Source organism: Sus scrofa, chromosome 3 (genome assembly GCF_000003025.6).
Source record: "Sus scrofa isolate TJ Tabasco breed Duroc chromosome 3, Sscrofa11.1, whole genome shotgun sequence".
NCBI classification, from domain to species: Eukaryota; Metazoa; Chordata; class Mammalia; order Artiodactyla; family Suidae; genus Sus; species Sus scrofa.
Genome location: NC_010445.4, coordinates 102209280 through 102230823, shown reverse-complemented (window position 1 = coordinate 102230823; position 21544 = coordinate 102209280). Strand labels below are relative to the sequence as shown.

The window sequence follows — 21544 nt, the reverse complement described above, 5'->3', positions numbered from 1 at the left end:
GAATCATGCCTAGTCCTAAGAAATGCAGTTTCTTTGTAATAGTCCTTCACAAAGGATCCCCTCATTCAACAAAAGTCTATTTCAGAGTGCCTAGAGTATCAGGATGAATGTGTGAAATTTTGTTATATATTTGTATTTTCTTTATAGGATAAAGATGCACAGAAAGAGGTGAAAAAAATAAGTACTTCTTTGAAGAGGTAAATAAAAGAACTTGCTCTTCAACAAATCAGATGTGGTCTACTAAAATTTAAACTAATCAAAGTCGTGTTTTTTTATTATGCTTTTTTCTTTTTTGATGTAAAGGTAATGTGCTCATATTTGAAGGTAAAAGTACGTTTCTGCAGAATGCATTCCACTAGTAGCACTACAAAACTAATCATGTTATTTGGAGAAATCTCTTTCTTATGATGTCAGTACAAAATGATCTTTAAATATGTATGCTTTTTATTTTTCCCATTAATGAACTATAGTCTTCAGAATATTTCTTTAAATAAAATATTTAAATCAGTTAAATAAAATGAAACCTAGTGAGTGTTTTATTGCTGCTTCAATGGAGACTTTACCAAAAAAAAAAAAAAGAAAAATTCATTAATGTGGATGAAGAATGGGAAAAAGTAGACCAAGGACATGAACAAGTGGTTGATTGGAGAGGAAAAAAAAGGGGGAGGGATATAACTACTACTAAGAGAAATGTGAAGAAGATTACAGTAAGATACTGTTTTACCATCAAGTTAGCAAGGATTTTTTTTTTTTCTTTCAAGATGCTGGCAGTGATGCTATGAGGTGGACCATTCTCATACACTGCTGCTGGGAGGGCATTTTGACACAAACGTTTGGTAAAATGTACCTAGAGCCTTAAAAATATATAAACTCTTTTATAATTTCATTTTATGAAAATAATCTTAAAGAGAAAATTATATTTATGCACAGATATTCATAACAGCATTATTTTTTACAACAAAACGCTATGTCCAACAGTGAGAAAGCAGTTAACCATATTAGAAATTAATTGCAATAGAGTATTATTTTGACATTAAAAATAAATACAAAAATGACATAGGGAGATGTACAGAGCATCTTAAATTCAAGTACAAGACAAAATAGTACATCCATATGATCTCAACCATATGAAAATGTGCATAGACAAAATCATCTATTGAAAATACACTAAACGTAGTCATATTTCTGTGGAGTTATGTTTAATTTCTTGTATTTCCCAGTTTTTAATAATTAAAAGTTTATAGTTCCCTAGTACCATTTAACCAGCCTTATCCTGGAAATCAGGTCAAAACTTAATGTCCTGTTTGCTATTCCAAATGCATGAACACACACACACATACACACACTCAGTTTTGAGCCCTGACCTAGTGATACCAGCTAATCAAACTGAGCAAGTTTCTCCCTGTCATCTTTTATAATGGCCAGTTGAGATACGTAAATCAATCCAACTGATTTCTTGCCCAAATTCTGACGACCAGTCTAACACTAAAACTACTTACTAGCTAGAAGGGACAGGAGTTTTGCAGGTATGCTCACCAATGCAGGGTCCACAAAGCCATGATTACCTCTGGCTAACTCTGAACAGCTAGATGAACGTGCAAGTTGAGACTGGTGATTCTAGCAGCAGAAAATAATGTAGAAACAACCATCGTGTAGGCTTTTCAGGAGCAGCTCATTCCAGCAGAGAGCAGTACAAGTCTTTCAATAAGAATTGTGAGAAATGTCATGAGCGCTGTTTGGGAATGGTGGGACTTGGGATCGAAATTGAAACAAACGTAAGATCTTATCAAACTTATTTTGTTTTAACAAAGTTCCTATGTGGTCCCTGTTGTCAGTATGTCTTCCATGGACGGGTCATTGTCCCTTGGTTAAGTGATCAGTTTCTGGGTAAGGACTTGACCCAACAGGAATGTAACATTTCTCAAAGTTTCTTGAATCTTCAAAATATTGGGAATTTCTGACACATTTGACACATTTTTCAGTAAGATGTTAATGGAGAAAATCTCCCTCCTCGTCATGGTAAGACTGTATCCCCTTCAGATGAACATCAAAGCCCTTCTGTGTGTTCCATTCCAGGGTTACGCCTGGATATAGCCAGTCCTCATCAAGTTATATAATCCAAGCATCTATGTGTGATGAAGCCAGCTAAAGACAATTTCCACATTAAATCCCCCCCCCCTTTTAAAGTCGAGTGGTGTATTTGGATGGCAGCATTATATATGTAGATTATTGACTTCCCTCAGTGAATTTCACACAAAGTGAACCATTGCTAACTCTTTCCTCGCTATAGTTGCTTCACTCACCACTCATACTGCTGACCTGGGAGAAGATAGACTAGCTGCAGAGTGTTTCTGAAATGTTGTCTCCTGGTGGGTCACTAAGGCCAAGCCCCTTCACCACAGACAAACCACACAAACTCCTAAACCTTCAAGAGACTCGTGCACCACTCTGGAAAGGGGGAGTTCCAATCCAGAACTTGAATGTTTGATTTCAGAAGATTATAAGGTGTATGTTAAAATTTCTCTCAAAATGTTAAAGGAGTAAGTTAGTGTTCTACTAAAATTTTAACAATCGTCATGTCTGTGTAATTTGCCATGTTATCTTTTTTTACTCAACGATAAATAACTTCATTATAACATGAAAATCTCCCTTGTGCCTAAAAGTTGTCAAAAGGCTTTTCATTTGGTAATGTTTGCATACTTTTGAATTATAAAACCAGTGTTAACAGTCGGAGGGAACCATAGAGACAGTGTTCTAGACCAGCCTTCTCATTTTACTGTTACCAGTTCAAGCTCTGATGCGTAAGTAACACAGATGGAGTCAGAAAACTGTTGAATGGCTGACCAAGTTCCAGGTCCTAGAACCTCATGCCTTCTACATTCTTCTTTGAGCCCAGGACCTTTTCCATTTAACTGAGCCGAGTCCAGTGTGTTTGGCATAGATGGCAGTGGGTAGGAGGGAGGGGAGTTGGACTGAGAATTGTAACACTTGCATGGTTCTGCCTGTCTGTTTTACCTATGCTGGCTCATTTAATCCTCACAGCAACCCTATGAGGAAGGAACTTTTGTTATCATCCCATTTACAGATAGGGGAGCCAACAAAACCAGGGATGTTACGGACTCTGTCCAACACAGCATGAGATCTGAACTTGGGCACTTAGCTCCAGAGTCCAAGAAACACCGTGCAATCCTGCCAACAAGTGGGTTGGGGGCGGGGGCTAAAGACAGAGATGGAAGGAGAGCAGGGGAAGAAATGAAGGGAAAGGCAGAAAGGGAGTAAAAAAAAATGAATGGGTAGAGTGGGATGGAAAGGAAAGAAAGAAAAGTATAAAAATAAGGAAAAATCTTTCCTTGCTTTTTAGATATTGATACCCATTTTCTGGTTTTATATTATAAATTTCCAACAACCTGTTGTGTATGTTGCCTTGTATTAAATCTCTTTTTCTATGCCCACTTTCTCCTCCCCCCCACAATAAGGAAAGAGCGGAAAAAGGGGAGGGGGGTGCTGGTGAAACCTGTTGTAAATGATTCCTACTTGATCTGTGTGTGTAGGGAGGGAGAGCATCACTATGGACTGTATGACCTATTGATTGGCAATTAACAAGAATATTTCACTCTACAATTAAAGACAAGGTCACATTTTGGGACCAAATAGTTAATATCTTGATGTTCTATGATTGCTGTAGCTCTCAAGCCTGTGAAGCCCTAAGAAGAAAAAAAAAAAAATGAGGACTCCTCATATTCCCAAGTTTCCCAAAAGAGAAAACTGAGGGTCATTCCTACCCTCAGATATGATATGACGGGGAGAGAGCCGTGAAAGAAGGAAAGAAGGAAAGCAGAGGGAAGGGGGAGGCAGGGCAGGAGATGGAGAAGCCCAGCAGGTCAGGGACCAGGCAAGAGGCAGAAAGCCCAAGGTGATGCCAAATCAGCCCTTTGAATGCAAATTCAAGTCCTCTCCTACTCCCTAAAAACAAAGCAGACTTGTGTACATTCTACTAATTTTTTTTTGCTATGACAGCCTTTGTTTAATGGCATACAGACTACATACTAGGGTTAGTCATTGTGGCATTTCTATTACCCAATTGCTATCTTTTTCATTTTTTAATTTTATTTTTATTCCATTTCTAGGCTTCAGTTTTCAGTGTATTGCTTTAGCAATAAAGGTAACTCCTGCAGTACCCCAGTGTGAAGCTTAAAATGATTTAAAGGGCCATTCCTTACAATTACATTTTTCCCCCACCCTTTCTTCTGTTGCAACATGAGTATCTAGACAAAGTTCTCAATGCTATTCAGCAGGATCTCCTTGTAAATCTATTCTAAGTTGTGTCTGATAACCCCAAGCTCCCGATCCCTCCCACTCCCTCCCCCTCCCATCAGGCAGCCACAAGTCTTTTCTCCAAGTCCATGATTTTCTTTTCTGAGGAGATGTTCATTTGTGCTGGATATTAGATTCCAGTTATAAGTGATATCATATGGTATTTGTCTTTGTCTTTCTGGCTCATTTCACTGAGTACTTGAAATTTGTCCATAAAAGCAGTTTTTCCTTAAAAAAAATAAATAAATAAATAAATAAAGGGCCATTCCTGACAACCTAGTGAGGGTGAGTGCTGCTCTTAGGGGATACTTAGCCCCTGTGCTCATTGCTAACATATTGGAAAATAAAAAGATGACTGATGAATTTTATTGCTTTAGAGACCTGGTCCTGGTCCTACAATATATATATATATAGTAATAGCACATATATTATGTTTATAACAATTTAAAGGTTTGAAATGAAAAATAAACCCTGCTTTATATTCATATTAAGCTTTTAAATTTTTCTAAGTGTTAACAATATTTCAATAAAAGCTTTTTTTTTTTTTTTTTTTTTTTTTTTTTTTTTTTGCTTTCTGGGGCCGCACCCACAGCATAAGAAAGTTCCTAGGCTAGAGATCAAATCAGAGCTACGGCTGCCGGCCACAGCCACAGAAATGCAGGATCTGAGATCCGAGCTGCATCTGCGACCAACACCACGGCTCGGCTCACGGCAACGCCAGATCCTTAACCCACTGGGATCGAGCCCACATCCTCATGGATACTAGTCAGGTTCATTACCACTGAGCCACAATGGGAACTTGCTCAATAAAAGCTTTTTGCTGAGATGGACTGAGAAAGCGATGCCATCCTCCCTTGATCATTGAAGAAACAGAAACAAAGTTCAGATTTGCTAAAGGTCACACACCTTATTAATGAGAGAGCAACAAACCAGACCCAGGTGTCCTGACTCCCAGCCCAGGGCCTGAGCAATGAGGAAAGAATCATATTCTAGGCTATACAGTCCATCTTAAACCATCTAAGATTTCATGTCCTTTCAGAACTATTTATTCCTTTTCTTTTGTTTCTGTTTTCCTCAAAAGTGCTCAAGCAGCTGAAAAGAGAGACTTCTACCAAAAAAGATAGAATTCTTAAAATGTGTGTAATTGTTAACTTAGCTACCAATGTACAAGTATCTCCCATAGCGGCGGAAATAGTTCATTGGAAGGGGAAACAATTATTTGAGATGGGCTTTGGACAGATTTGGGGACAAGTTCACTGCTCACTGTCCCACCACCCCCAAGCTCTCTCAGAAGTGAGTGCCACCTCTCCCTGGTTTACCTGTCCCTGGAGCCCATCCACTGGAAAAGGTGCCTCCTTTACCCTTTACATCATTTTTACTGAAATATAAATTACATGCGGCCAAATGTACCCATTTCAAGTGTAAGCTTGGTGAGTTTAGACAAATGTTTATGCCAGTATCACTCCTACCGCAGTCAAGATGTAAATACGTTCATCACTCCAGAAGTTTCCCTTATGTCCCTTCCCACTCAGTCTCCCACCTGCACCCCAGTGTTAAGCAACCACAGACCTGCCTTCTGTACTATAGTTTCATTGTTTTTAACAATTAATGGATAAATGGGCTCATTCTTTCATTGAGCATGTTTTTGAGATTCATCTGTGTTATTGGGTATATCAATAGTTCATTCCATTTTGTTGCTGGAATATTGCCCCTCTGGAATAGGCAACAAATTGCTTATCAGTTCACCTGTTTGGGGTTGTTTGCAGCTTGGGGTTATAACAGATGAAGCTGATATGAACATTCATGTACAAGTCTTTCTAAGGACATGTTTTTATTTGGAGGGTGGAGGTAAAAAACCTAGAAGAGGAGTCGTTGTGTCACTTGGCATGTGTATGTTAGCTTAAAGGAAACCACCTTGCTGTTTTTCAGATAGTTGCATCATTTGGTACTCCCATCAGAAATCTCTGAGTTCCAGGTGTTCTGCATCCTCAGCCAAGTCCACATCCTCAGCCAACACTTGGCATGATGAGTCTCGGTCTTTAATTTTAGCCATTCTAATGAAGGCGTGATGGCATCTCACTATGGCTTTAATTATGACTAATGATCTGAGCATCATTTCACCTCCTCATTAGGTAGCTCCTCCATTGATTCAATCACTCTGACAAGCTCCAATTGATGCTAAATCCAACAATCCCACAGGCAAAAGTGTTCTTGTCAATTGCTAGTAGGTTGTTACTTTTTCTCTCTTAACACCAGAAGTACACAAAAAATCTTACAGAAGTTCTGATTTCCCTCCTGTCCCAGAGTGAGATCATGAAAAGTGATCTTCAGAAATTCCCTGCATCGAAAGTTGAGCAGGTAGATGGAGCCAGGAACACTGCCAGGAAAGGGAGCTGTAAATCATACGTCTATCCCTCTTCCTCCCTTGCTCTTCTCTACTTATAGGAATCCTTGTTGATCCAATCCCAACTGGTCCTGAGTTCTCTGACTTCCCACAACACAGTCTATGCTACTTAGATTGTTATTCAGTTCTATATTTCCTTGAATTTTTAACTATTCCATGTGCATATATCCTCATTCCTAAGTAAATTAAGAGACACTTCATCTTATCTCACTTCAGTATTTCCATGGAGCTCAATAAATGTAAATTAAGTTTGCAAGAGAGGGAGAGAGAGGAAGAGACAGAGACAGATTTAATTTACTCTAGATTTCAAGAGTAGTCTTTCCTTTGAACCCAAACTTTTCATCTCCAAGACTTTATGAGATTCCTCCCCACCCACTCCCTATTCTTGTTGACAATGTAAAACAAACCACAGTTAGCCTGGGAATTATCTTTATGGAATAAATCAGCATATTGTTTTGAGTTTTTGTCCTGCATGTGTCAATTTAAAAAGAACACATCTTGGTTCAGTAAAAATTTGCAGAAAGCCAGACATCTCATAAAAAGAATTTGTCGGTTGAGATGTTTATCCCTCCAGCTCTCTTTTCCCTTTATGTGATTACAAAGGATACTGGTGTTTCTTTACTTTTCAGAATCATCTACTCAGGAAGACCTCTGGCAGTGGTTCTCATGGGAAGTTCCACTGTGCAGAAGCCGTGGATCTTTATGAGCCCTGGTGCCTTCCCACCCTTTGACTGATCTGCCCACAGGTATGTCAGCTCCCACCCTCCCTCTGCCAGAAAGAGCATCTTTCATTAAGGACAGTCTCCTTGTACAAGATGTGATGCCGAAAGGCTGTGCTCAGGCCACACCAGCTCACCCTCTGTCCCTGCCTCTGTCACATTGTGGTGCCTACATGACAGGGAGTTGGGGGGCTGGGGAAGCCCTGTGTATTGCTGCTTCACTAGAACTCTCTGACATAGAGGAGGATGTTCAAAATTAGACTTTTTCAGAGGAGAACTAATGCCTTCCAATGATTGAGTCTCAGTTAACCAATCTTCCATCAATTGATAAGATAATCATTATCCATAATGATGATCCTTAAAGCATTCATGATCCAGAAGCGTGTTCTGCATTAAAAGGGAAAGAGTAAATCATATGCACTAAATGTTAATATTTTAATATAAGTAATTTTATTATATTATTTTAAACTCATTGGTTTCCAAGCTCTTGATTGCATGCTTAATTCAATATACTTATATTCATTTATTTACAAATATATATATTTACACACAATATATATTCCTACTAAAATGTTCATTATAAAGCACACAACATATAGAATGTTTTAAAGGGTGAGAATGCCTCCTTTCTTAATTAAAAAAAATTCTTAGTGAAGTATAAATAAAGGGATACTTTCATAACAGGATAAAAGACATCAAGCTTATTAACACAAAATTTAGAAGCATTTGTACTGAAGTCTCAATGGAATAAAAGAGACATATATACCACTACTACTATTTAATATTGTTCTGGAAGTACTTAACCCACTTGCCACAGAAGCAACTCCTTGAAGTACTAGTTCTAATTAGAACAGGCACGTCAATTACAGTATAACATTTGAAATTAATATATTAACAGGGAGAGTTCTCTTGTGGCTCAGCAGGTTAAGGATCCAGTGTTGCCCCAGTAGTGGTCACTGCTGTTGCTCAGGTTTGATCCCTGGCCTGGGAACTTCTGCTTGCCATACGCATGGCCAAAAAAGGGAAAAAATATATTAACAGTATAAAACATATCATTATGTAGGTAAATAAACTTATGTGCATAGGACACCTGAGAGAATTAACTCTGAAACTTATGTTCAGGGAATTTCCACTGTGGCCCAGCAGTGACGAACCCGACTAGTATCCATGAGGATTCAGGTTCCATCCCTGGCCTCACTCAGTGGGTTAAGGATCTGGCATTGCCATAAGCTGTGGGGTAGGTCCCAGACACAGTTTGGATCCTATGTTGTTGTGGCTGTGGTGTAGGCCAGCAGCTGCAGCTCTGTTTTGACCCCTAGCCTGGGAACTTCCATATGCTGCAGGTGTGGCCTAAAAAAGACACACACACACACACACACACACACACACACACAAAAACCCAAAAAACAAAACTATTTTCAACAATAATTTACTAATGTAATGCAGTAAAAAAATTGTGTAGAAGTCAGTTGCCATTACAGACGTAAATAATGGCCATTTAGAAGATGCAATAGAAGGTAATACCTCCTTTACCATAATCACAAAATATAATCAAATATCTAGGAATAAACCTAAGTTTCATGTGTGATAGATAAGCAGAAATCTAAGGATTTCAATGGTTTGAACAAATAGAAAGATACATAGTGTATTTTGCTTAAGATAGTATCCTAAAATTTTACAAAGTTTTTTCAATTAAACTACAAATTAATGTGTATATTCCAATTAAAATACCTCAAGGAATTCCTGTTGTGATACAGCAGAAACAAATCTGTCCAGGAACCATGAGGTTGCAGGTTCGATCCCTGGCCTCACTCAATGGGTTAAGGATCTGGCGTTGCCATGAGCTGTGGTGTAGGTAGCAGACATGGCTTGGATCCTGCATTGCTGTGGCATTGGCGTAGGCCAGCAGCTGTAGCTCTGATTTGATCCCTAGCCTGGGAACCTCCATATGCTGTTGGTGTGACCCTAAAAAGCAATAATAATAATAATAATAATAATAATAATAAATACCTCAAGATTCTTTCTTGTGTTCTGCAGTTCAAATGGAAAAATAAACAGCAAGTATCCCTGTGAAAATTCTGAAAAAGCCAAGTTTGGAGGAGCAAGCCTACCTCCCAGATATGAAAAAATTCACTGTAAATCTATAATAATTAAGGCAGTGTTATAGATGAATAGATGAAAGAATAGAAAGTTCATAAATATATCCAAAAACACATGCGAATTTAATATGAGTTAAAATAATATATAAAGTGGATTATTCAAAAATGAGCCCCTGGCCATCAACAGATGAATGGATAAAAAGCATGTAAGATACATGTACAATGGAATACTACTCAGCCGTAAAAAGATGAAATCTTGCCATTTGCAGCGGCATGAATGGACCTTGAGGGTATTAGGCTAAGTGAAATAAGTTAGATGGAGAAAGACAAATACCATATGATTTCACTATTATGTAGAATATTTTAAAACTAACAAAATATCAAAGAACAAACCAAACCAAAGACAAACACGTAGCTCTAGAGAACAGAGTAGTGGTTACCAGAGGGGAAAGGACAGGGGAAGGGGAGGGCAAAAAGTTGAAAAATTTAAAGTTTAAGGGTGATGGATGGAAATTTTTAATTTTTTTTTTTTGGTGGTGAGCATGTGGTAGGATATACAGAGGTAGAAATATAATGTTGTATACATGAAACATAATGTTATAAATCAGTGTTACCTCAATTTTTAAAAATATAAAATGAACCCCTAGAGGAAAAAGGAGAGTGGGAAGATATAAAATTAAGAGGCTGGTTTGGATCTCGTTTAACCAGCAGGAGGCAGCAACATCTTGAGATGGGTCCTCACACAGCAACTTGATGTTCGAACCCACTTCAGGGCGCCAACCATTACGTGAAGGGTTACATTTCCAGCATGCACAGCTGTGTCTGGAGCTACACACAGTACCTGCTCATGAAAGGTCCATACGCTCTTTAGTTCTGAAACGCCACAGCAAAGGCAGGTATGCCAACCAGGAGGAAAACCCAGGCTCAGCATTAAAAAGGACAGGTAGAAAAAAAGAGAAGAAAAGGGAGGGAGAGAATAGCTTAGCTGGGCACATACCCAGGGGACCCCTGTGGATTTTAAGATAAAGAAAGAGGTGCCTATGCTGAAGAAACACGGAGATCTGATGTGTTGTCCGGGCACATTCATCACCTGCAGCACATCCACACCAGAGCCCTTTGTGGCTCCTATATGATCTTGATCAAACCAAGTACCTGTTGTTGGGGACACCTTTCCCGGCTGTGCCCAGGATTCACATAAGAAAAATGCAAAATAACAAATGTGAGTACACTTTGCACTTTGTTCACTTAGAGTTGAGCTTTTTTTTTTTTTTTTTTTTTTTTTTTTTTTTTTTTCCTTTTTAGGGCTGCAGGTGCTGCATATGGAAGTTCCCAGGCTAGGGGTCAAATCAGAGCTGCAGCTGCTGGCCTCTGCCATAGCAACACCGGATCCAAGCTGCATCTGTGACCTACGCCACAGCTCATGGCAACACCAGATCCTTAACCCACTGAGGGAGGCCAGGGATCAAACCTGCATCCTCATGGATATTAGTCGGTTTCATTTCCAGTGAGCCACAAAGGGAACTCCGTGAGCCTTACTTTTAACACGCACTCATCTCATGGTTGTCATCTTTTATTTCCAAAGGAGCCGTGGACTATGTAGACCCAGCAAGAAGCCAGATACCCTCCCCCAAAGGAAGTTAAGGTTAAGAGTCATGGACTAATCAGCATCTTCTTGCTGCTGTCCAAATGCAGGTCCTGGGAAGGAGCATTTACCCTGAGAGCCTCCTGCTTCATTTGTCTTGATCTTGGCAGGCAGCGAGGCGTCCTGCGGAACTTGATGAAAGACATGGAGCTCAAGCCAGAACAGGGCAGCAGCAAGGGCTTTCCTGAATGCAGAGCTCACATCAAAGCACTCTTCTTCTGTGCTGACATATGTAACTCTTTAGCTGGTCTGATAACACCCACAGAAACAGATTCTCAGGTTCCCATGGGGAGAAAACAGAGCCAGAAAGATGCGATGTCCTGAGCTGGCAGATGTGGTGTTCTCTCTATAAAAGTCTGATTGGAAAACAATGAGGCCACAAATCCATTGTGCCGACCATAGCGCAAAGGATGACCAGGATGGCCTCAGGGATCCTAATGAAGGGAACAGAGCACACAGAACATGGGAAAGGTGCTGCTTTATCAATGGAGTTCATTTATTTCCCAGAAATTTAGGCTTCTTGGGAAAGGTGGCATGAGAGAGAAAAAAGCCCTGGATTGAGACTCGGATTCAAACCCAGACTGGCCCTTGCTACGTGCATGAACTCAGGCAAGTGCCTTACATTTCCTGAGCCTTAGTTACCTGGTCTGTAAAATGGTAATAAAAATGCAGAGTTTTGCTAGGAAGATTAAATAAATGTGTGTAAAATAACAAGCACATAGAAATGGAGATGATTTCTCAGCTTCCCTCCTAGAGGGACAGAGAATCTTCAGCTCTTTGCAGCCTCCCTAGACATTTCCATATTGCTTTTTATCCCACATCCTTGCAATGCCACTAAGGTTGCCCACACATGAGCAACGATTCCCCTGGATTCTGGTTGTTGAATGACCATCTACGGAAACAGGCTCCACCAGGAGCTCACTGCCCAGAATTCCAGAAGAAGTGCAGGACAACATCCAAAGAACTTTTTGCAACTCCCGAGAGAGGAGCTGGCTTTCATTCTGTCACACATTGTATTGTCCCAGTGCTGTTCTGCACGCACACCAGGTGGTGAACCTGTGCTGGGTTTCTTGGCTTTACCTGGGTCTCAAAATGTAGCCCCAAACCCTGGTGAGACTTTCCTGAATGCATATTATCTAATGATGTTTTCTGTTTCCCACTGAGTGTAGAGGGCTTGGGAGAAACTCAAGGAAGGAATCCCACAAACTGCTCATGTTAGATACTGTGAGAAATGCTTTACACCCCTTGGCTTCTTTAATCCTCCCTCAAGGTGATTATGCCCATTTTACAGGTGATGAAACACAAGGTCCCTGAGGTTAAATGACACACAATGTGACAGCGCTAGTGACCCCCGCCCCGAGCTGAGAGGAGGAGAAAGAGAATAAGAATTTTAAGAGAAGATTTAAAAATGTAATACTTTCAGGTGTTTTTAAGCTTGCAGAATCTTCTGGAACCTAGCAGTTGATTTTACTTGGCAAGCCTGATGGTCCAGGACTCTCTCTGCCTGCCTGCCTTCTTCCCATCTCTACTTTTCCCTTTTTCCCTTTCTTCCCCCAGTTGGAGCATAAAAAGGCACTTACTGGCTCCATGTTAGCAGCAGGATCCCCAAGCCCAAGAGGGCAAGGAGCATTGGGCCAGGCAGGGCAGCTGCTAATCTGAATCTTTCTTTGTACAAGCTCTTTGTCCTGCTTTTCCTTGGAGTGATTTACACAATCAAATAAGCTGAGTTCCTGTTACTGGCTCAGTGGTCTCTGTATGCAGGGGAAGGAGCCAAGAAGAAAGCTGATACCCGTGGTGTGTACACTGTTTTCTGGGGACTGTCTCCTGCGTGGTTCAGGGCTGGTAACCACTGTCTGCATCCCACGCCCGAGAGGCGGTGCCTTTTGCGTAGGAGCCTCAGCGTTTGGGGGCAGGATCTGCATCCTCCTGTCATTCCTCTGAGCTGTGGTAACAGCCAAACAGAAGCCACACGTCTTTGCATCCACAGCATCTAGAATAAAACCGGCCACATGTCAGGTGCCCTGTAAAAGTCTTCTGGAATCAGAACGGAAGGTGGGTTGATTACACTGGGGGCTTCTCCTAAGCCCACGGGGCTGGGACCAACAGGTATCCTGTGGACAGGAAGGCGCAGAGACACCTTGGTCTTGGCTGATCTGATTTTGGAGTCCACACCTGAGGCCGTTTCTTGGTATCTCCCATACCAGCCCTGCTCTGAGAGGTTCTGCCCCTCTCAGCACCAGAAGGGCTGGGCCCATTGTTCCCATTGAGGTACGCCCCCTGGACACCAAACAGGGCATGGAGTCCTTTTATGCTCAGCCTTGACCTGAGTTTCCTAAGTGACAATGGAAAGAATTATAGTTTTTCAGCAACGGTTAAAAGCCAGGTGCTATTCAGTAATTGATATATAGCATTTTAATCCTGCAAAGGACAATGTTCATTTTAGAGTTGCCTTTTAGAATTTTGGTCATTTGGGATTGTCCTCATTTTACAAATGAGAAAAACTATTGCCCAGAGAGGCTAATTAACTGGCCTAAGCTCACACAGCTAGAGAATCCCAGAGTCGTGATTCTAACCCAGAACTGTCTGGTTCTAAAGTCCATTGATTGGCCTTGGAGGAGGCTGACATGCAGTCTCAGGTTTTTCTTGAGTGCCCTGGGCACTGCATTTTCTCACTTCTTTGTTTCCTTTACTAAGAGGCAAGTCACTCCTATCTCCATGCCCTGCTCCTCTGATATATCAATTTTGCTTTGATGGAAACATTCACCCTCCCTTTCACTCCTATAGTTAACTAGGCGGCCCTCCTTCCACCCAGAGGGTGGTGGTGGTGGAAATTGGGTTTGGAGACAGATGAAGAAAGACCCCTCCCTGGTCAGAAAATCATCCAGTGTCTAAGGCTGAACCATGGGTGGTTCCCCAAGGGATTAGGAAGGACCCAACACGGTCCCTCTCTTGGCCCTAACATGGTCTCCATTGTCACCCTCTGCCCAGGGTGCCAAAGACCAGACCTTGATGTGAGGATTAAATGGAACAAAGGATGTGAAAGTGCCCAGTGCAGCTTCTGACCAGAGAGGCTGCCATCCATACCTGGCCCTCCTCCCACTTCCTAGCATCTCTGTCTCTCTGCTGGACCAATCCTGCCATCCACCCCATGGGCTCCCTTCACTTCACTGCAGAACCACATTCCAGGCAGGAGGACAAGCAGCAAGAAGCAGCTTGAAGTTGGAGGAAAGGTGATGGGGGGCAGGAAGATGGAGAATGCAAACCCTGAAGCCCGGGAAGAAGGCAAGCTGGTAGGAAGATTAAGGATCCATTTTTTTACCACATATGAACCACTTGGGGGGGTGGGGGGATTTAGGTGGGTGGGTAGGAAGGAAAGAGGGAGAGAAATAATTAATAATCACTGTTTTTTGAGCATCTATAATCTAGGTCTGGGCTTGAGTTCTGGCCCTTTAATAGCCATCCATATCAGCTTGAACCAGTTATTTAAACTTACTGGGCCAATATGATCTTAAGTTTTACTGTTGTGAGAGAAGTGTTGTCATTCTCATTTTGCCAGTGAATGGACTGGCTTAAGTCACACAGCTAGTGCGATTACATCCTATGTCTCAAACTTCATAATGACCATCTTTTATGTACGGTATTATTTAATTTTCACAAAATGCAAAAAAGTTGTTAGTAGTCCCATTTTACTTGTTAAAAAGATATAGAGGCTTAAAGATATTACATAATTTGTCCAGGATTTCATATCAAATGAGCAGAAGATTCAAGGTGGAAAACAAAACTAAGTCTAATCCTAGAGGAGAATAACAGAGTAATAGCATCCATTATTTGTGTGCCTTGTGGAGTTGGCCCTGCACTAAGCCCTTTACATGCATGTTCTCATTTTGCCAATTATGAATAAAGCTGCTATCAACATTTGTGTGCAGGTTTTTATGTAGACATAAGTTTTCAACTCATTTGGGTAACTAGCTAGACATGCAATTGCTGATCTCATGGTTAAGAAGACAGTTTGGTAAGAAACTGTCAAGCTGTCTTCCAAAGAGGCTACACACACACACACACACCAACAAAAAACAAAAACAAAGCCTGCACTGTTTTGCAATCCAATCTGAAACATACAAAAGTATCTGATATTCAGCATCCATATTAGCATTTGGTGGTGGTGGCGTTTTTGATTTTAGCCGTTCCAATAGGAATGTTGTGGCTTCTCATTGTCGTTTTAATTTGCAACTCCCTAATGACAAATGATACTGAGCGTCTTTTCTTAGGCTTACCTGCCATCTGTAGATACTCTCCGATAAAATGCTCCTTCAGCTCTTTTGCCCATTTTAAAAATTGGGTTGTTTGTGTTCTCATTACTTAGCATTCTTTGTATAATTTGTATACAAGTCATTTATTAGAAATGTGTTTTGCAAATATTTTCTCAATTCGTGGCTTATTTCTTCAGTGTCTTTCCAGTGACTGTTGTGGATCAGAACTTTGTATTTTTAGTAAAGTCCAATTTAATCAAACTTCTTCAGGGATTGTGCTTTTGTTGTTGCATCTAAAACTTATCACCACATCCAAAGTCCTCTTGGTTTTCTCTTGTTTTCTCCTAGACGTTTTACAGTTTTGTATTTAACATTTGGGTCCATGATGCATTTTGAGTTAATATTGGGGAAGGGTATGAGATCTGTGTTTAGATTTCCTCCCTCTTTTTTTGGCATGTGGATGTCCGATTGTTCCAGCATTACTTGTTGAAAAGACCAGTCTTTCTCCATTTAGTTGCCTTTGCTTCCTTGTCCAGCATTAATTGACAATGGTTATGTGGATTAATTTCTGGGAGCTCTCTTCTGTTCCATTCATCTATGTATCTCTTCCTGTGTCGATACTAGGCTGACTTGAAAATTTCATAGTTAGAGCTGAGGTCAAGTAATGTTAGTCCTCCATTGTGTTCTTAGTATTGTATTGGCCATTCTGGGTTTTCTGCCTTTCCCTATGAACTTTAGAATCAGTTTGTCAATACTTAAAAAAAAAAAAAAGGTTTGATTTTTATTGGAACCACACTAAATCTCCAAATTAAGCTAGGAAGAATTGCCTTTTTAATATACTGAGACCTTCAATCCATGAACTTGGATCACTCACCATTTATTTACATCTTCTTGGATTTTTATCATCAGGGTTTTGTAGTTTTCCACATAGAGATTTTGTAATGCTTTGTAGGATTTCTACCTGTTTTGTGTGCTGTTGTAAATAGTATGGTTTTTCATTTCAAATTACAGTTGTTCGTAGTTGATATCTAGGAAAGCAATTGACTTTTTTATATTAACCTTGTATCCTGCAAACACAGTTTAGTAGTTTCAGGAGTTTGGGGGTCATTTCTTTGGAATTTCCTACATAGACTATCATGTCATCTGCAGAAAAAGACAGTTTTATTTCTTTCTTCATAATCCACAAAATTTGAAACTATATCTCCCTTTGCCATATACCTCCTAACACTGTCCTTCATGGAGCCCTAGTCTTTCTGATTCTCCTCGACTGTTCCTAGAAAAGCCAACACATTGCATTATTTTCAGATCTCAGATTTTTTGGTGGAGCCTTATAAAGTCCACAGTGCTAATGCCCTGCCTTCCCTGGAGACAATCTAGTTTTTAGTTCGGTGGAAAAGCTGATCTGGATACCCCACTGTGGCTCAATTTTGAAAAGAGCTCCTAGTCACCTCATCAAGAACTTGAAATAGAGAGAAAACATGATTCTGCATGAATTCAGTATATATTAATGGAAGAACAAAGGACCATTTCACTGTATGGCTCTGAATGATTGCTTTAATATTCTCACCTATGAATTGGTATAACAGCATGTGTTGTTTTATTAAATCATTTATTAATCTGTATGACCTATGTAAATAGAAAATCAGGCGATAAGTATAAAAGGACCTTAAAAAGTCAGGCGCACTCTGAAGGCAAGCTACTACTGAAAAGAAAGGCGCTTAAGACATGGAAATGAGTTCATATTTAATTTGGGGTGATTATTATGCTTCCTTCCTGATGTGCTCTAACAGAGCCGTCACAATTTGAAATTGAAAGGTAGGTCTTAACCTGTGTCTAGCTTCCTGGCTATGAGAGAGATTCACTGAAGTTGGAGCCGCCCCAAGTGGTAGATGCCAGAGAATCAGAAGGAAATGAGAGGGGAGGCAGTGGGCACAAAAGCTCATGGGTAATTCTTTGCTTTTGTGAACCTTCCACCTGCAGAAATTACTTGGAGAGCATCACGAAAGGCACCTGATTTATAAGTGCCAGAATCCGAGTTGTGGAGAAGGGAGAACACGTCCTAACATAACCTCGTGAGGCTGGCTCAGCCTAGGGAATGAGCCTCTTCCGGAAAGCCATCACCAACCGGGGTGACAAGGATTAAGGCTTCCTTGAGGGCATGAAACCTCCCTAGCTCAGGCTTCAGTAACCTGGAATTTATGCAATTAAACTGAATCTGGTTTGATGTTTATCTTTGATTTGCCAAGTCTTCCTTCAGGGTCAGGCAAATTCACAGGAGAAATCAAAATTACACAAGGCTTGCTGGTGATACAGTTGACCCTCCTTATACAAATGGGAATGTGTCTGCAGGCGTTTGTGACGGTGGTGTAACTGTGAATTCTCTCTTTGCAGGGCAGCCAAGTGGAAATGAAATTTTTAAGTGAGCTTCATATTCTTAATGATTCTCCATCAGCATTTTCCACTAATCTGCCTAAGGATCCTTCTTCCTCAAAGTGCTCTTTCTTTCTGCTGCCATAGCTGGCAGTTGCTGTTTGTTTTTTGGGTTTTTTTGTCTGTTTTGTTTTGTTTTGTTTTTTTAATCTGGGAACGTTTTTTACAAATTGGAAAAAAAAAAAAGAACGAAAACGAAAACAAAAGCAAAAAAACAGTCCTTAAGAATTATAGGGTCTCTAAAACCAAGTAGAAAACATTAACACTACTTTGGATTCACCCCCATAGTCTGGCTTTGCTATCCACAGGATTCAGATCTGTGCCTCAGTAAAATCACTGCATGGATGGATCCTAAGTCAGTAACTCCATGATGGCCAAGTATGAGAATTTCAAGGCACCATTGTAGTTCAAGGCAATGGTTCTTTTTTTTTTTTTTTTTTTTTTTTTTTTTTTTCCCCTATGGAACATGGAAGCTCGCTCTGCTTTTTACTGCACCAGGTTTCTGGAAACTGCACTGGAAAACCCAAGAGTGAAAATTCAGCCTTATTCTTCTACCTCTTAGTCCAGCCTGTGTTTCCCTACCTTTTTGCTCAATGTCAATGCCAAGCGCCAGGCCAGCAGAGTGCCAGCTGGATCTGATTGGAGCTGGGGGAACTGCAGAAATAGAGGCTTAGACTGCAATGGTGATGGCTGGGGAAGGCAGGAGGAGACCTACTAAAGGGGGGCAGCTGTGAAATGTCAAGGGTGGGGATGAGTACCAGCAGAGGTACTGGAAGGGCCAGCACAGAGCCCACCAGGCCCCACCAGACCCAAGGGAACACTGACTGTTTCTTCAGGTTGTGGGAGGGAGCTCTCAGAACTGGGCTGCCTGAGTCCTGGTGTCTCCAGGCCAAGACAATAGCCAGAGATGTGCGGTAAAACAGGGAAGCCGAGCACAGCGAGGAAAGCACCTCTGGATGGGCAGCACAACACCCAGGGTGTGAGGTCCTGGAAACTGTAAGCCGAGGCTGCTTGCTCTTCTCAGCAACCCACTGAGATTAGGGTGGAAATTCTTTTCAAAGAGATGGAATAAAAATTTCAAGGTTCAGTGGTAGAGTCTATGAAATATCCCAGAAGAAGAGCCAGTAACTGTTTCAAAGAATCAATCAGGAATCCTTTGGGAGTCCTTTGGTTCATGTAAAGTTCAAGAATCGGCAATGGCTGGTAATAAACCTATATGGGTTTATAGTTTCAAATGATACAACCAACAAGGGCCTAATCTCCAAAATGTACAAACAACTCACACAACTCAACAGTAGAACTAAATAGACATTTCTCCAAAGACGACATACAGATGGCCAATAGGTACATGAAAAATGCTCATCATCCCTAATTATTAGAGAAATGCAAATCAAAACTACAATGAGGTGCCACCTCACACCAGTCAAAATGGCCATCATTAATAGTCCTCAAATAACAAATGTTGGAGAGGGTGTAGAGAAAAGGGAACCCTCCTACACTGCTGGTGGGAATGTAAATTGGTACAAACACTGTGGAAAACGGTATGGAATTTTCTCAGAAAACTAAATATAGAACCACCATAGGATCTAGCAATTCCACTCCTGGGCATATATCCAGACAAAACTACAAATCAAAAAGATACATGCACCCTGAGTGGCAGATTTTAGCAGTCTTGAGCTGCTGTTCATCACACAGGATGGTATTCTACTTTCCTGTTCTGCCCTGAGAATGTGGTAGGTACCACCCTTCTCCCCAAGCCTGCAAGAACTCAACCTTGGCCATAACTCTGGGCTTGACCTTCTTGGTTCAGTGCTTCTAGGTCTGCCAGCCATGGTGGTGCTGTCCACGAACTCCGATGCAGCTTAATTTAAGCTCACTTGCACCAACTCTCTTTAAAAATGTTTTTTTTTTCAGTCTATTTTAATGTATAGTTCTATGAATTTTTAACACAGCATACATCCCTGTAACTACCATCACAATCAGAAAACCCCCCCAAAACTCCCTCATGCCTCCCTCCTTCCACCCCTAGCTGTTTACAACCAGCAATCTGCTCTCCATCACTTTAATCTTGGCCTTCTGAGACTGTCATATAGCTGGATTCATATAGCATGTAACCACTGGAGGCTGACTTCTTTTACCAAACATTATTCTCCTGAGATCCATCTAAGTTGTTGCATGGACCAAGAGTTCATTCCTTTTATTGCTGAGTGTCATTCCACTGGATGGATGTAGCATGATTTGTTTAGCCAACCACTAGCTGAAGGACATTTAGGTTGTTTCCAATTTTTGGTGATTATGAATGGAACTGCTGTAAATATTCATGTAAAGCTTTTATGTGAACAAGTTTTCATTTCTCTGGGATAAATATCTAGAAGTGGGATTGCTGGGTCATGTTGTACCATTTTGCACTCCCCACCCCCACCAGCCCCCCAGCAATGTTTGCAAGTACCTTCACATTTTCTCCAGAACTTGTTATTATCAGGAGGTTTTTTTGTTTTTTGTTTTTAACTTAGTCACTATATAGTTTCATAGTGGTATCTCATTGTGGTGCATTTTTAAATGAAAAATAATAAAATATGTTTGAAAATAGACTTCATCATGAAAAAAAGGTAAATATTGTTTATTTTATTTAAAAATTTTTACTGAAGGAGTTCTTATCATGGTGCAGTGGAAACAAATCTGACTAGGAACGATGAAGTTTTGGGTTCGATCCCTGGCCTTGCTCAGTGGGTTAAAGATCTGATGTTGCTGTGAGCTGTGGTGTGGGTCACAGATGCGGCTCGGATCCTGTGTTAACATGGCTGTGGCTATGGTACAGGCCGGCAGCTATAGTTCGGATTGGGCCCCTAGCAGGTGCGACCCTAAAAAAAAACCAAAAACAAAAACAAAAAAACTTAGTGAAATATAATTGACTTACAGTGTTGTTGTGTTATTTTCAGGTGTACAGCAAAGTGATTCAGTTTAATGTGTGTATACACACACACACACACACAATAGGTCCTTGTTGGTTGTCTATTTTATATATAGTAGTGTATATTGTAAATACTGTTTGTATACATGTAGATGAGTACACACAGCCTCATACACAGGTATGTACTAAGACAGAATGCAAAATATATTTCATACTGTGGGTTAGGGTTTAATAAAAACTTGAAAGCTAATGTTCGTACCAAGGGATGGAGACCTCAGGGTTGGCATTTATGCTTGTTTCAGAATGAGTTAGAGGAAACCTAGAAACCTCAAATTAGCACAACACTACAGCAGGGAGAAGAAGCCAGAGTGGTCTTCAAGGGTGCCAACTGAAAACTGAGTCAGGGACAGGTGACATCTCATCAGTGCAGAGAAGCAAGTCTAACAGAACTCACTTCTCTGCACACGCATACGTCCACATGCAGAATATCTTCCAGTAAGAAAGTTCTTGGACCCAGGCCCTGCTTTCAATGAATGTACCATCTAAGAAAGGAGGTGTGATATAAACACAATTATATCTACAGGAAGTATTTGAAAATGAGTGTAGGTGTCTCCTTTTTTTCCTTTCTTTTTAAAAAAGCTACTTAATGCAAAAAACCCTTCCTAAAGGGTATGTATTTCATTTAAAAATAATGATGAGGTCATGCCATATGTTGGTGGGGATGCAGGTATAAGGCAACCCTCTTGCACAGCTGATGAGAGTGTGGGCTGGTTTC

General features: G+C 40.7%; 1 protein-coding gene across 10 annotated transcripts in view; it reads left to right on the top strand.

Moving 5' to 3' along the window:
* The window catches only part of RMDN2 (regulator of microtubule dynamics 2), a 96989-nt gene extending 76532 nt beyond the window's left edge, over positions 1–20457 (top strand). For 5 of the 10 annotated variants that reach the window (XM_021087623.1, XM_013996204.2, XM_021087625.1 and 2 more), the window contains 2 exons: positions 7348–7464; positions 11686–15093. In XM_021087623.1, coding sequence (XP_020943282.1) covers positions 7348–7449 — 102 coding nt within the window. In that variant the 3' untranslated portion in view covers positions 7450–7464; positions 11686–15093. Of the gene's footprint in view, positions 1–147; positions 519–7347; positions 7465–11228; positions 15094–17819 lie in introns of those variants that run through there. The other 5 variants (XM_021087626.1, XM_021087627.1, XR_002342768.1 and 2 more) reach the window with 4 other exon arrangements.